The sequence below is a fragment of the Marmota marmota genome, unplaced genomic scaffold, assembly GCF_001458135.2.
Source record: "Marmota marmota marmota unplaced genomic scaffold, marMar, whole genome shotgun sequence".
In the NCBI taxonomy this organism is placed as follows: domain Eukaryota; kingdom Metazoa; phylum Chordata; class Mammalia; order Rodentia; family Sciuridae; genus Marmota; species Marmota marmota.
Window position 1 is genome coordinate 2,989,144 of NW_025999962.1, and position 16,147 is coordinate 3,005,290.

The 16,147-nt window shown below is 58.4% G+C and overlaps 1 protein-coding gene and 1 long non-coding RNA gene across 2 annotated transcripts in view; one reads left to right on the forward strand and one right to left on the reverse strand.

Annotated features, from left to right (window-relative positions):
* Positions 1-209: 209 nt before the first annotated feature.
* Fbln1 (fibulin 1) overlaps positions 210-16,147 on the reverse strand; it is a 63,337-nt gene continuing 47,399 nt past the window's right edge. The window contains exons 15-17 of the mRNA XM_015501801.2: positions 14,579-14,721; positions 12,705-12,836; positions 210-1,001 (exon numbers count right to left, since the gene is read on the reverse strand). Coding sequence (XP_015357287.2) covers positions 862-1,001; positions 12,705-12,836; positions 14,579-14,721 — 415 coding nt within the window. The 3' untranslated portion in view covers positions 210-861. The remainder of the gene's footprint in view (positions 1,002-12,704; positions 12,837-14,578; positions 14,722-16,147) is intronic.
* LOC125616792 overlaps positions 10,266-16,147 on the forward strand; it is a 14,547-nt gene continuing 8,665 nt past the window's right edge. The window contains exons 1-2 of the long non-coding RNA XR_007347543.1: positions 10,266-10,787; positions 10,994-12,864. This is a non-coding gene — a long non-coding RNA (uncharacterized LOC125616792). The remainder of the gene's footprint in view (positions 10,788-10,993; positions 12,865-16,147) is intronic.

The following is a 16,147-nucleotide window of genomic DNA, read 5'->3' on the forward strand; positions in this document are numbered from 1 at the left end:
TTTTGCTGCTGAAGGACCCCTGAGCTAGCAGGAGCCCCCTCTTCCTTCTTCTTTTTTAACTATAGATGGACACAATATCTTTATTTATTTTTGTATGTGGTGCTGAGAATCGAACCCAGTGCCTCACACAGGCTAGGCCAGCGCTCTACCACGGAGCCCCAGCCCCAGACCAGGAGCCCCGTTCTAGAGAGAGTTCCATACACAGGCCATCAGGAGGATCACAAAGCTGTTTATTTCCCACCTGTGAGAAAAGGATGCAGGGTACAGAGAAACCCAGCCAGTCCCCAAGCGAACACACTGGGGCCACACCAAACACCACAGCCTGTGTCTTTACCAGGAGACCCCCCTTGTTTCAACAGGACTGCAGTTGACCTTCTAAGTGTCCCCACGGCGTTCTTTCAGGCTGCTTCTGGGGAGAAATGATTGTACATTTATGTGCTCTTCTTCAGCAGCCATGAACTTAGAACACAGAAGCTGATTGGTGTCAAAGGACCAAAATGTCAAATTTCATGTAATTGGGCCTTCTCTTGGATTTTGGACTGGCTGCCCCTTTGAAAAATGTCTTTCCTCAGTTCTTACCAAGGCCCAGTCCACAGACAGAGAAAGGCACAAAATTTAACCTTTGCATTAAAAACATCAGCAAGGTCTTCAGCCAGACAGCTGAGCAATTACACTCATTATTTAAACACCAAAGTACATCAGATGGGCTTATTCACCTGGCTCAGCAAAATACATATTGGCCTAATGCTACAAACCAATACATAACATTTAAAAATGCCTTCGGGGTCAGACAGGCACAGCGGTCACTGCAGCAATGATTTGGGCTGCAGGTGCACCCTCGGCTGCCCCGTGGACCAGCCCTCAGAACCAGTACTCAGAGACAAAGATGTGGACGTTGACAACATTTCGGTGGGAGACCACACCCCCGACCACGTAGTTCATCTCCAGCTTCAGGACGGCATGAAACGGGCCCACGATGGGCCGCACCTGGCGCACGACACCTGGGGAGAGAGCAAAGGTGTGCTGGAAGTTACCGTGGACTGCGGCAAGGAGAATGTGTTGGAGGCTTTCCCTGGAGCAGTGTCAGGGCGGAAGAGACCCAGGCCTCATGGCCCCAGCCTAAGCCAGGCCTCCAAGTCCCCCGACAGCATTCCCTTCCAAGTCTGGTTCTGCTTCCCCCTCAGGGGCCCGGATGCGGACTCCCTACTTCCTGCATCACACGTGGCTGGGACAGTGAGAGTGTGGGCCTTGCAGGCCGGTGGCTCTGGGGTCAGTGCCACTCCTGCCTTCTTGGAGCCTGGGTTTCTGCTTTACCACCATCTACCAGACAGGGTCTAAAGGAACTGAGAAAAAGGGCTGGCATGGAGTAGATGCCTGGTAGGCCCTGTCCCTCTCCTCCTGAGTCCCATGCCCAGTTATGACCCAGGGAGAAAAGCAGCAGAGGCTCTTCCCTGTGTTACTGGAGGATCACAGGGCCCTGGATTCCCCTCTTGCCAGTGGAGCAGCCCTGACTCCCGGGGATGTGCCTGCAAGATCCAGGTGCCCCAGTCATGCCCCCGAGCATCAGCTGCAGGAGTGCAGAGCCCAGCTCCTGCAGACTGGAGGGCTCGGCAATTCGCCTTATGCACCACGTGCCTTCCTCACAGTGCCCCAGAGACAACTAACAGCCCTGCTTCCAAAACTGGAATTTTCAATCTAGGATTGAAAATGGGGAGTGCTGTGTTCCCGCAGGAGTCTGGGCAGGTCCAACAGGGGTGAGGAGGAGGTGAGGAAGGCTGGGAACCAGGACAGGTTGCTGGAGGCGATGCCCTTCCTGTAGAGGAAGCCCAGGAGCCACACCTGCAGGCCTGGGGCAGAGCGTGCAGGGCTGCTGATGGCCTCCAGAGTTCCTTCTCCACCCCACGCCTTCCAGCATTAACTGCTTAGGAGCTGGTTCTCTGCTTGAACCACCTGCCAACTTCCATAGCTGATTGCAAGATTCCAACACAACGTCACTTCAATGGAGATGGGGAGAGATGTCTGTTAGCAGAGTTCCTGAGCCAGGGGCCGTACCACACCGCAGCCTCAGGGCCTAACAACTCTGACCCCAGGTGGCCACAGTCTCAGGAAGTGCAGGGGACAGCCTGCATCAGGCAGCAGAGGCCTGGAAGGACTGAGGGTCATGAAGGCCCCCTGCACCTGCAGCAGGTCCCTGTCAGGAACATCAAGTTCATGCTCCAAAGGAGAATATGGGCATATTTCACAGTGCATTGCCCAGCCATCAGGGTGGAACCCCAGGCTGCTCCCCAACAGACATGGGCACTAGTTCCAGGGAACAGCAGCCCAGGCCTCTGCAGGCTGACAGCAACCTCTCCCCACCCGCGACCCTCCCCATGATGAGGCAGGTTTGTCCTGTCCCAACGTCATGAACATCTTCAGCTCCAGGGAAGGGGCGTGGCTTGTGGCCACTCGGTTGCCCTGGGTCTGAAGACAAGGGCACTCGAGTCCATTCCTCCCTGGGCTGGGCCAGCCTGTCAGGGTCAGGGTGGGCTCACTCATGCCCCCTTCGCTCCACCATCACCTTTTCCTCTCCCAGGCCGGAGGCTGACAATGGCACCCACCAGCCACAGCACCCTGGGCCCCCTGCTGACCTCACCTGTCTGGGCACGGTGGGGAGGGGGTCCTTACTGCCCTTCCTGGCACTCAGAGAATGTGGCTCCAAGGAGAGAGTCAGTGGCTGTGAAGCACCCCAGGGCAGAGGAAAGGCACCGTCACAGCAGCTGCCTGTCCACTCTGACTTCCACGTGTCAATGAACAATAAGAACATGCAATTATTCAGCTGGACACAGTGGCCCACGCCTGAGATCCGATCAACTCAGGAGGCTGAGGCAGAAGGATTGTGAGTTCAAAGACAGCCTCAGCAACTTAGCGAGGCTCTTAGCAACTCAGCAAAACCCTGTCATTAAATAAAATATGAAAAAGTGCTAGGGATGTGGCTCAGTGGTTAAGTGCCCCTGTGTTCAATCCCTGGTACAAAAAAAAAAAGGAGAATATGTAATTATTATAATAAATATATGTTATTTAAACTATATAAATATATAGTTAATATATAAATGTCACAACATCTTATATAAAATAATAAATAAATTTGCGTATAATTATATGTAAAATATAATTTTTATGTTTTTTTTTTTTTTGGTTTTTGTTTCGGTATCAGGGATTGAACCCAGAGGTGCTTTATCACTGAGCTACATCCCCTGCCCTTTTCAGTATGTAAAATATGACTTTGATATAAAATATTTATAGATTATGTAACTAAATATTTGCAATGAAACATATAGACAATATAAACATTCTAAAATCCTGAATAATGACCCTCGCTGTTATATTTACATGTTTACCTATTTTTGTTTACGTCTGTTTGTAACTGAGCTGTCCTGGCTGCACGTGGGACCTTTAACAACAGAACCCACAGTTCAGACAGCCCGCACGGGACGGGGGCCAGGTGCTCAGCTAAGTGAGCAGGTACAGCTGGGCGGGTGGCGCTCCTCTGTGATCCCAGTTACTTGGGAGGCTGAGGCAAGAGGACTGCAAGTTCAAGACCAGCCTGAGCAACTCAGTGAGACTCTGTCTCAGGCACACGACAGGAGTTCAGCCATGAATGTCGAATGAGATTAAATGAGAAGAGAGAAGGAGAGAGAGAAGGAGGGAGCCAGTCCGTAGAGCCTCCTTGGTCTAGGAAGATAAAACGTGGTCCTGAGGGGGGTCAACAGAGCTCTGGGTGAGGTACGTTTTGGGATTGGCCACTCTAGCAATAAAATGCAGGACAGAGAGGCAGCTCCGTCATGCCTGGCTTGCCCGTGCCACCTGCCCACCTGCCCAAAGGCTCAGGGGAAAAAGGAAACAAGGACGTGATGCTGAGTTCCACCGGGTTGACCTTCCGAACGCGGGTCCTTGGTATTTCTGCTCCGGGTCTGGCGCTGCTGGTGTTCCTCGGCGTCTCTGTGCCGCCTCGAGACATAATTAAGTCTTCTTTTCCCCAGTAGAAAAATGTAGGCCCCCTCGGGCATTTCGCCCTGGTGTCTTGGCTCTGCTTTATAAATCCAGCTGACGCCCTGGGATCTGGGATCCTGAACACACAGCACAGGTCCAGCGAGGAGAATGTCATTGCGTCTTGGGGTCCGTGGCCACATCTGTGGCCCCTGAAGCCATCTCCCAGTTTCTGCCACTTGAAGCTGCATTTGCTGTCCATCAACCATTTGCAATGATAAAGATGAGCCTCGGGGCTCTCGGCACCATCCCCACCCCTGACTCACTCAAGACATGGATCTATAAAGAAACCTAGAGCCGGCTCTCCGTGGTTCCACGCTGGCCAGCTGAGTGGCCTCCTGCAGGCGCCATCCGTGCTGAAGTCCAGCCTCCAATGCAGGACTCTGTGATTCTACCCAGTGTGGTGGAGAGTGCAGGATTGTCACGAAGCACTTTAACAAATGAGGTGACGAATCGAGACACTGCATGAGCTCTCATGCCAAGGGAAAGTACCTGTCTTCAAAGGCAAGTGGCTGACTTTGAAGGCCACATGTCAATACTGCACAAAGAAAAAGAAGCTGTTCCCACTGAGCTCAGACTAGGGAGTCCTCTGTCTTCTTGGTCACGGTATTCCACCACCAGGTGAGGCTGGGCCACGGGCACTGCTTTTCTTGGCCATTCCTGTGTCCCTGGTTCTTAGAACATGGCATGCTCTGCCTGATGCACTCCAGAAATGGTTGTTGAAAGAATGGATGGACTCAAAATTCACATTAAGCACCATTTATAAAAGTACCACCCACAAATGAAAGTATTGGGAAATAATGACCAACAGCCGAAGTCACCGAGATTTCAGTTGCTGCCCACCTGGAGGGAGATAGCAACAAAGAGAGCCAGTCCTCACCGTCCAGCCTTAGTGCCAACGTGCGCTGCCAGCCACAGGCAGGGTGGAAAGAGGTGTGGGAGGAGGGGCTGGAACAGAGGGCCGGGAGCTCAGAGGACACCTGTGAAGTCTTGCCATTGCACACACAAAGGGCATTGGAAAGCAGTCACCAGGTCTCAGAAAACCTCCCTGGATGGGAGTCACTGTCCCTGGAGGCTGAGACTGATAAGCAAGGGGGAGAAGAGAAAGGACTGCCTTGGGCACAGTAGAGGATGCCTCATTGGAACCGGCGGGGGCAGAAAGGCTTTGGATTTTGAAAGTTTCCGTCTCCATGGTGCGGTATCTTGAGGACGGCTCCCATGTCTGACCACGAAACTCTTCTGCGTTCCACACACGCCTCACACATGGCCTGACAGTCACCTACTCAATGCTCCTATAATTTTGTGCACGAAGCAAAGTTTGAAGGTGTGGGATTTCCCCCAAGGCGGTGTATTAGCATCTGACTGTGGGGTTTTGGAGCAGCAGGGTGAGGGTCTGGGTCAGAGGTACTAGGCTTGGACCTGCAGAGCAACAGACCAGAGCGTGGCTGGGCTGGGAAGCAGGCTGCGCCTCGGGGGGCAGAGGAAGTGAGGAAGTGCACGGAGCCTGCGGCCCATGGCCTCTTCCATCCTCCGCTGGGCTGTGGAGACCCCATTGCCTGTCCCAGATTCCAAGCTAAGGGCCGTGGAGTCCAGCCCAATGGGTGGTCCCCAGAACCCAGCTCCTCCCAACCCACGGCCTGTCTCCACGTCACCCTGTGATGTGACCCTCAGGGTGCTTTCAGAACACACTGCCCTGAGTCTCGAATGTGTGGCAAATGTAGCAGAAAGGAATTGCGCTTTCTAGAGTCACCACCAACTCAGGGCGCTCGGAGTTGGTGGTGCACAGAGGGGAGGTGCTCAGGGCTTCCCAAACCCTGCCCTCTCTGCACCCCGAGAAAGGGTGCAATGGCCCAGAAGAAGGTTGGGTGTCCCTTCTGCATATTTAAACACCAACTGTCACCCAGTGTGCCCCAGGGAAGTCCATCCCATAGGCCACAAGGTAGGGAACGTGCCCCCCCACACTCTGTGGAGGGGATAGCCACCCGGCTGCTAAATAAAGCAGAGCAGCCCAGAGGGCGCCTCCCCTCCCACTTCCTGTGGGAACTGGGCTTCCATGCCTGTGGCCACGCAGCCTACCCGCCTGCCTTTCTCCCCTCACGGGGCGTGGCAGGGGCCACTACCATCTGTGGCTCTCAGGGGACTCAGGTGGGCGGGCTGCTGAGCATCCATAGCCAGGTAGGCAGAACCCAGGCCCCAGGCCACTGAGCCTTGCCACAGGGGGTGGGGGAGCCTGGCAGTGTTCGGGAGGGTCTCCCTGATGCACCCTCCTTTACATCGTTGGCCAAAAATGCCACCAAGATGGGAGGGGTAAGAGACCATTCCCTTCCTCTGTATCCCCTGTCTTGTCCTCCTGCCGGGGTCCTCCAGGGTCCTAGACCCAATCACTGACCTACTGAGATCTCCCCAGATGATCACAGAAACCCACCTCCCTCCCAGGACTCCAGCCTGCTCCCCAGAGTCCATCTCAGCAGGCCCTGGCCTCCCTCCTAAGGCTGGGGCGCTCTGTTCCGTTGGCAGGTGTCTGAGAGCAGCTGTCCTCCAGCCCTGCCCCCGTGCACCCCGCGTCCACCTGGGCTCTCAGGCCCCTCCTCCCCCCACACCCTCCCACTGCGGTCAGAGCCAGGCTCTGGAACGTGAACCTGATTGTGGGGTCCAGTTTCTGCCCTGCCTGAAGCTCAGCAGGGCCCTGGTGCCACACAGGGAGGACGACACACCTTGGTCAGGCCCCCCAGCCCTGTCCAGCCCACTGTGCCCCAGCCACAACTGCGACCCCAGGTCCTGCCACCATGTGGGGGCCTCAGAGGACAAGTCCCATCAGCTTGGCTCAGAATCGACGTCCCAGAGGCCATGGAGGGCCGGGTCCTGCCCTGTGCCATCCCAGAGTTAAGCCAACACGCTTCCTTCCTCAAATTGAGACGCCCCGTGGGATCAGGACTCCCGCAAGCAGCCAGCGAGTGCAGGCGGAGACCTGAGGCCCAGGCCTGCAGCTGCACCCAAGCGAGGGCTTGCACTTGTTGGCCAGCCCCAGTTTGGGTCCTCGCAGGGCGCTGGCCCACGGCGGGGCCAATGCAGAGGAAACATGATCAGAACACAAAGGTGCCTCAGAGCCGGGGCTCGGAGGGCTCGCGGCCACTGTCCCCAGGACAGAACCTCCAGCTGAGCCCGCAAGGAAGGGGCTGGGGGAGGCGCCTGTGCAGGAAGGGAGGGCTGGGTGGAGGGGCTCAGTGTCCTGGTGGAGAGCAGAGAAGGGAGGGCACAGGAGCAGAGAGCGGCACCCTGAGGCGCCACCTCCGCCTCGCTTTCCTGAGCTGCTCTGTGGATGAGCCCTGGGGCAGGAAGGGCTCGTGCAGGCCACGGCACAGAACCCCCAAGCTGAGCCAGGCCCACCTCAGCGCCCCGTTAGCCAAGCTCTGAGGGCAGAGGCCCTTCCGCATGGGAGAGGCCCAGCGAATCCTCTGAAAGGGGATCCGATCCAAACTCGGAGCCCGAGCCTGCTCCCGGAGGGCACTTGCTGTGGTGCCCGCCGCACGGGCACAGCTGGGGATCTCAGAGCTGGGCCAGGCCTCCAGGAGTCACCAGGAAGATGGCGGCAGCAGGCACCCCCATTAAGTCCCACTGTGCTGTGCACAATCTCAGGTGCTGTCACCTGCTCTGGAGTCCCCTCTGTGCCTCGGTTTCCCCACCTTGAGAAGGGAAATCACTCCAGTGTGGGTTCATATCCTCCCCGGGCTATTTTTTTTTCTTTTTTCCTTCTCATTCTTCCCAGATGTCTCTACCGCTGTGGCCTTGGCTAGAGCGCGTCGTTTAAAATCGGGAGTGATTGGTGCACCGCCTGTGGATATCAAAGGCTCTGCAAAGGTTCACAGCAGCAGCAGTAAGGGGGTCACAAATCGTCCCACTGGAACCGAGGGGCCTGAGAAGCTGGGAGGTCCACGAGCTGCTCTGGGCTGGGGAGGACTGTGTGTGCAAGGAACAAGCAAACGGGCCTCACTGGAGGAGTGGACCCCGCAGAGGCTGCTCCTCCCGTCAACATGAGTGAACCTCGAGCCCCAAGCTCAGGAGGCTGTGACTGGCTCTGGCATGGCTCCTGACCTTCGTCCTTCCCACGGGCATAATCGCGTCTCTGCCCTCTTCATGGCAGACTTCTAGAAGGCGTCAGAAGCCCCGGTGCCCCCACTCAGCAAGTCTTCCCTCCACAGGGCTCCAGGGGCCCCTGGGTTCTGGACACCCACGGTGCGTGCGTCCTCAGTCCTCATCTGACAAGGCCTCCACTCCTGGCTGCGTTTCTGGCCCAGCAGGCTCATGGAGAGTCCTGTGTGAGCAGGAGGTCGCGCCGGCCAGGTGAAGAATCGGAGAGGAGGCCCCACCTGGAAACGCCGTCCCTCGGTGCTCCAGGATCACCCAATGTCCCTCTGCTGCCTGCTCTCATCCCCGACCTCTGACCACCAGGGCCCAGGCCCTCTTCTCCCACCCCTCTGCCCCTGGTAACGAGCCAATCCACGCTCGAGGCTGTAACCAACAGAACACTGTCCTTCCCCAGCCTGGCAGGGCTGGACCTCACCTCTCCCACATGGACACAAAGGAAGTCTTTACCCTAAAGGGGGCCAGAACCCAGGACCGGGGGCATGGCGGCTGCTTATAAGGACCTGCTTCACTACCGATGCTCTGTGGCTAGGACCTGGACAAACTGCAGCCAGCAGATGCCAGCAGTGTGGACAACAGCCAGTAGAGACCAGTGGACACCGGGACTCCACACTGGCCTGGAGTGGAGTCTAATCTCCATCCTTGCTCGCACCCCCACTACCCCGTCCGAGAAGCCCCCTACCCTGGACTGCTCCACCATCACGTCTGCGATCACAGCTGGCTGACCCAAAGGCCCAGGACCAGTCGAGCCATGTGCAAACAGGCCGCAGGTGGAAAACTACCTCGAGCTGCCTGCCCCCTGGCTCCTCCTGGCTCTCACAGAAACGTTGGCCAAGCCAGCTCTCCACCAGGGGAGCGGTTGAGAAGCAGAGAGCAGAGGGTGGTAAGGGGCCTGAGGCCCTGCACCTGCTGCAGCCCAGCAGCAGGGGTGCCTAGGGGCCTGGGGCCTGTCCTCCCACCCCAGGCTGGCCACATGCAGCTGGCATCACCCTGTTCAAAGATCCCGTTGGTCACCCAGAAGCTGTTACTTGACAGAGTTTTCTGAGCTCCCTGATCACAGCCTGCACCCTGCAGAGCCAAGGGTGAACCCCGAGACGGCTGAGGAGGGCTCTGGGGCCCGAGAGCCCCTCAGGCCCTGGAGGAAACGCATTCTTCATTTTTCACTGACAGCCGGGGAGAGAGGAATGCAGGGGCACTGTCAGGGACAGCGGCTCGCCCGGCGCAGTCCCTGGGTCCCTTGGAACAGGCTTCAAGACTGCATTAGCCAAAGGTCTGGCTCCTCTGGGTCCTGGTTGTCTCGGGGCATTGACCTCCTATGACTTTGAGGGGAGTGAACACTGTGGTCACTGGGCCTGCAGGCTTGTCCACTGGTGATTTCCTGGGACGCCCACACTCCTAGCCAGTGGGTCTTAGTTGGCACCAGCCCAGCTCTGAAAGGTTGGGCTCCAGGCCCACTCTGGGCCCAGCACCAAATGGCCTCTGCCAGCCTCGTGCCCACCTGGGCCTTGCACCTGCGTCCCTGAGTAGGGGTGACCCACAGCACAGGGCATTGGCCATCATGAAACATCAGCTCCTATGCGAAGCAGCTCACCAACGTCCTTTCTGCCCACGGGTGGAGACTCAGCCTGCCTTGCCTCCTTCAGGAAGCCCCTGGTGGTCCTCAGTGTCCACCCAGGGTATGGCCTGGAGCTGGCAGGCGTCCAAAAGTGCCCTGGGCAGACAGGTGCCCCTGCTGTGTGCTGCTGGAGGCCGAGCTGCCTGTGGGTTCTCAAGGGGCTCAGGAGCCTCTCAAGGCCTAGCAGGTAGCAGCAGATGGCAGGACTGAGGGTCCAGGGACCCTTTCTCCCCCTCAGTCGACACCCGGGCTCCTTCTAAGATGAGGCCTGGGAATGCAGCGCGCTCAGAACAAGTCTGGAGATGTCCTGGCTTTGCGGTTTTCAGTTACAGGCTCACGCGGTCATTTAGCTCCCTTCCCTCCTTGGCCCAAGGGAAGGGCTCCTGCCCCATCCCGGGCAGTGATGTGAGTGGGCACAAGAACATGGCGGGGGGGGTGGGGAGAGCGCTCAGCAGAGGAGAGGAGCATGAGGGTGAAGCCCACTCCCAGGCAGCTGCATGCCGGCTCCAGTCCAGCAGGCAACCTTGCCAGGTGGACGGGCCTGGAGCTGTGTGCCAGGGAGGTCCCCAGGGCCTCGGAAGCTCCCAGAGGTGGTTCTGGGCAGCAGAAGAGAGGAAAGAGGTGGACGGTGAAGGTCCCAGGGAAGACAGCCCCAGAAGAGAAATGTCGCATCCAGAGGCCCAGGAACAGAGGCAGCCAGAAGATGGGACCTCCTGCACACAGTGAGCGGGGAGCCGCCAGGGCCACCTGGCAGGCAGGGCTTCGGGAGGAGCTGTTCCCAAGGGCCGGGCTGGGGCCTCCCCAGAGCCCAGCCCAGAATTCCAAAGACCAGGGCACCCGTGACCAAGCGCAGCGAGGGGAACGGCCGCTGTGTGGCTGGGTCCACATTCCATTCCCAGGAAGCCCACTGCCGGGAACACCTGTGGTCACCTCTCACACCCTGGGGGCCGCTCCATGGCCTGCGGTGTCCCGACTCACTGTGCGGTGCCCCGAGTCACTGGTAGAAGACCAGCAAGCCCCTGCCCCTCTGGGCCTCGGTTTCCCCTCTAGAGGGGGGTTGGGGGAGATGGTCTCCGGGGCCGCACGGCTGGGCTGTTCTGCCCCAGCGCATGGGAAGCCGAGAAACGGAAACTCCCAGGGTGCTTCCCTCTGGGATGCTGATGTGGCCAGAGACGGCATCCCAGGGCACTGGTGGTGTCATTCCAGGCCCGGCTGCTGCCCAACCTCCTGGATGGGTCACCCCAGGAAGGATTTAGCTGGGAACGGAAGATGCAAGAATGTCCAGGGACTCGCCCTTAAGAGCTCCCACCGGCCGAGGCTCCGCACCCCCCAGGCAGGCCGTTCTGAGCTGTTGGTGAGGTGGTTTCCGCCAGGAGGGCTTGGGAAGGAGTGAAGGAGTGAACCGGAAGGTCTGTGATTCCAAACCGCTATGGTTCCCAGAGCTGGGAGCTGCCCAGGGGCCAGGTCCCATCACAGCCACACCCGCAGGTCATTTCACAAGGGGGAAACAGAGGTCCAGAGCGGGCAGTGGCTCTGGGGCGAGCAGCCGGTTTCATGACTGCTGACAGCCACTCTGCGCCCTGCTGGAGTCCCGGCCAGGGCTAACACACCATTCATAGTAATTAACTAATTATTGCTGTTGCCAACTAGCGGAGGAGGAGGCTGGGGCGGGGAACCCCCAGACAACTCAGTCATGTTTACAACATGCAAACCCATTTAAGAGCTTGTAAAGTCGCTATAAATGGCTCTTTGGCAACGAGGGATTAACGGCCAGTTTAACAACCGTCAGGTTTGGGGCAGCAGGGGTGAGGTTCCAGGTCCAACAGCGCCACCTGGAGCCCACGTTCCAAAGTGTCCCGATCTGGTCAGGACCTCAGAAGCCCTCAGCTCACATGCCCATTCACTGAGGCCCAGGTGAGGGCAGGGGGTGTCCTCAGCTGCTTGGAAAGTGTTCATAGTACAAATCCAAGTCCAAACCAGCAGACCTGATGGTGACATTCCCTAAGAATAGAATTTCTTTGAGATGTAACTTTCAGGCGAGGTTCCGTGGACCACAGGAAGCGTGTTGCCGAGTGCTGTGGTCTCAGCGTGCTTTCAGACGTGGTTGAGACAGGGAGGGCTCTGCCCTGTCCCCTCCCATCCCCCTGACCAGCAGCTGACAGCATCCCCGCCTCCACGGGAGGGCACAGTACACGATCTCCCAAATTCACTAACTTCCCTCTGGTGTCTGCTCTGGCCATTTCCTGTGCCCAGCTCACCCCTTCCCCTGCCCAGGTACCAACTCCACAGATTTGTCCTTCACCTGTCCTTGCCCTGGTCTCCTTGGTGCTCCCGAGACACCAAATCTCCAGGGAGGAAGCACAGTGGCTGCATAGCCAGAGGGGCTTGGGCAGAGGCCAGGCCTAGGCCTCTTACCAGCGGACACTTGGGGAGCAGACAGAACACGTTCAAGGTCACGCCACAAGTCACAGTAGCCCTGTGGCCGAAACTGGAGCCCAGGGCCTCGGATTCTTCCTTTGCTACTCCTCCCCGAGACCCCAAGGGTAAAACCCCAGCGCTCCGCTGACCATGGGGCCATGCTGAGCCTGAGCCAGAGCTCCCTTCACGTGACAGCCTTTGGAGGTCACAGCTGTGAGAGGCCACAGCTTTCAACCCACCTGTTTTACAGCTAGGGAGATGGAGGCCAGGAGAATTCCCATGGACAGCCAGGGGCACAGCCAGGGCAGGCTCTGCCCCGCTGGGCTGTGCCTCAGGCTGAGACTGAGGGGGCTGCAGGCTGACCCCTAGGGACGGCGGAGGGGACTGGCTTGGTAAAGAGACTCAGGTGTGGGCCGGGCGGGTCCAGAGAAGGCTTCCTGCCCAACAGCACAAGGAGGGGCAGTGGCTGATCCTTGGAGCACGGGGGAGGGCCACTCACCCACGGTCATGCCGTCCATGTAGCGTTTGATGATATCGAAGGAGTCCCGCAGGTTCCCTTCCGTTATGTCAAAGATGATGTCAGCCTGGTTGGCAGGATACAGCGGCGTGACTGTCCGCAGGAAGATGATCTCTGCAGAGAGGGCATCAGATGGGAAAGGGTGCACTACGGGGCCCACCCCAGTGACGCCCCCAGTAACGAGCACCCAACACAAGGGACTGTTCACAAGGCAATGTCCCTGAAGCTGCGGACGCCCTACGTGGAGAGGTGGAGCTCCTGAGCCCCACGTCACAGGCTGTGTGGCTCCATCAGCAGGGAGACTGGGGGCTGGAGAGGTTTGGATGTCCCTGAGGCCAGGAAGCCGATCACAGGGGTGTCCACTGAGAAGTAATTAGTGAATAGTTACAAGCACTTATGGAGCTGGGGAAGGGGACAGGAGGTCCACGAGGACACCAAAGGCCCAAGCTGGTTCCTCTCCTGTGCACACCAACTCGGGGAGAGAGACCGCTCCTTGGGGAGGCTGGGCTGTCTGGGTTGGTCCATCTCTAGACCACTGTGAAGAGACCAGGCCACCCTGGCCTGGGAGCCACTGGTCCCAGAGCCCAGCCTGACTCCTGGTGGTCTTGGGGGAGTCTTCCTTGGGCCTCAGTTTCCCCATACATAAAGTAAAGGGCCATTAGGTGACCACTAATGGCTGAACTTCAGCACTGAAGTTCAGGGTCTGGACTTCCTGGGCCCAAGATACTCAGAGGTGTCTCCAGCCACATCCAACACCCTGTGAGTCACCAGCCCCCACGTCGGCACTGGCTGGCAGGGCCACGAAGCTGGCCGTGAGGATCTGGGGAGCCCTGCTGCGTGGCTTGGTGAAAAGCCAGCGTCACCAGCCTCCAGCCCGAGTCCAGACCCCTGTGAAATGCTGCTCCTTCCTTCTCTGGAGGGATGAGCCGGTGGGGAGGGACTGCGTGGGGACTGTGGCCTGAGGCAGCTGGGCCCTGGGGATCTCCCCTGTCATCCCCAGAGCCCTGCACGATCCTGCCACGGTGTCAGCACTGGGGTTGCCCTGGCTGGCTCAATTGGAAGTCTCCTCTGAAAGGAAGGATCTTCTAACCATGGTGTCCCCAGAGCTTGGCATGGGCTCAGTGAATGTCTGCGGAGTGGTCTAGTGATGGTGAGCGCCTCTGAAGGCCAGGGCTGGAGACTGCACAGTGGCAGAGTGGCTGGGGACCATGCCAGCCCCAGCACAGGGCCGCACACCCGGGTGTGAGGGCCACGGAGCAATGGGCCAGCCTCTGTCCTGCCTGGGCAGCGCGAGGGCGTGGGAACGTGACCCAGGTGCCGCTTCCTCCGCCATCGTCCCAGGCTCCAGGACCATATTTCCTCCTGCAAATCTGACCAGCTGCAGCCTCTCAGTGCTCTCCAAAGCCTTGGGGTGAAGCCCCAGCTCCAAGTTCAGGCTGATCCCTGCCGATTCCGCCAGCCCATCTCTTGCCATGTGGCTGCCACTCCAGCCACACAACGTGGCTTCGTCCTCAATGCCCACGCTGTCCCACTCAACTCCAGACCTTCCCAGCTGTGACCGGGCTTGGCGGCCTCCTTGCCCTTTCTGGGCTTTTCACTGAATCACCTCAGCCAGCACTTGGGCCCCAGCACAAAGGTCACTTCCTCCCAGAGCCCTCCTGACTCCACAGAGCTTGGCACAGGAGCAACACTGTGGCTATTTGCAGAAGGACCTTGCTCTGAGGGCAGCTCGGGCTGGAAGGGTGGGTAGATGCTTTCGGCTCGGCCCTGACCATGCCTTCTAGGGCCCAGCTCTCTACTCAAGCAGAGGGAGGCCCTCCAGGGGAGCCTGGAGCCCCCAGGCCACTGCCACTCACCTTCAGGGCGGGTGAACTCGCGGAAGGTGGGCAGCGAGATGACCGTGTGGGAGATGGTGTGGACGGGGTCCCGCATACAAGCGACGTCGGCGGGGCGGCAGGACTTGATGCAGCGGACGGTGTCCGTCTTCTCTTGCCGGACCCTGAGGGGAACCACAGCACACGCAGCTGATGGCAAAGTCAGGACCTCAGCTCCCACGGGGACCAAGACCCAGGGAGCAGCAGCAGGTGGCCAGTCCAGGGAGCACCTGGCCCAGAGGGGAACCGTGGCGGCCTCTGCAGCCGGGCTGCTCTGCGGTCCTTCCTGCAGACTGGAGCCAAACACAGGAGACACCCTGCGGCTGAGGCTGCCTGGCGGTGGGTGAGCAGGGCTCTGAGAGGGACCGACGGCACCACCGAGCCTCAGTGCCTACACCCCACGGTGCTCTCACGTGCTGCTGGCTCAGCAGACGATGCCTAGTGCCTGCAGGGCACCGGGTGCACGGGCAACAAAGTGAGCAAGGGACACAGGCTCCCTACCCTGGGGAGCCCACCGTTGGGTGAGTAGCGGGTCACCAGCATGTACAAAGTGCCAGACTCAGTGCCCAGAATGAAGAAGTCAAATCCGTACCACCGTGCGACGGGGAGCAAGAGGAAGAGGACCTCAGCTCCCTCGGGGACCAAGACCCAGGGAATCACAGACCCACATCCCAGCACTGCTCCAGACATAGTCTTAAAACCGCCTTATCATAAAATGAGACAGATACAAAAGCAACCCAAAATGAAGGTCTAGTGTGATCAGATTGAAGGCAAATGTCTTCCTAATCATCACCCATGTCAAGAAAGAGGGCGTGGCCAGGTGCCTGGGCTGCCTCACGGGCACAGACCAGCGTGAACCCTTCTGTCCCACAAGCAGCCCCCGGCTGAGCCCCAGGGCAAGCCAGCCAGGTTTCCTGATGGTTCTGTGGTAGCAGAGGCCTCTCTAGACCTTTCATCTAGACCTGCTCGTGAATAAGTGCCCGCTGTCCTTTAAGTTCTTTTTAACGTACGTCTAGGTTTCTTTTCCAGCTCTTACTTTCCACACAATTTATCTGTAAAGGATGCAAAGCAGTTAAAGGGCTGGGCTGGGGCTCAGTGGCAGAGCATTTGCCTGGCTCGTGTGAGGGACTGGGTTGGATCCTCAGCGCCACATGTAAATAAATAATAAAGGTTCACCAACAACTGAGAAAATATTTTTAAGGAAAGTATGTGACACCGATGAGCTAAGAGGTTCTGCAGCCTGGGCTTTGCCATCTGCTTCCTCCTGGTGCAGGTCACTGTGTCCCTGTCCTCTGGATTTCCTGCACAATGGCCACTCAGCTGGTGTCTTACAAAGGCTCCAGGGGGTGTCTTCCTCAGGGTGTGTGGGATCAGGTGCTTGTCTTCCTGCGATGCCCATGGTTGTCCATGCCCAGGGCCTAGAGCTGTCGACTCATGGGGGTGGTGGCTCATGTTGGGTGGTGGCTCATGTTGGGTGGTGGCTCATATTGGGTGGTGGCTCATGTTGGATGGTGGCTCATGTTGGGTGGTGGCTGCATGTTGGTGGTGGCT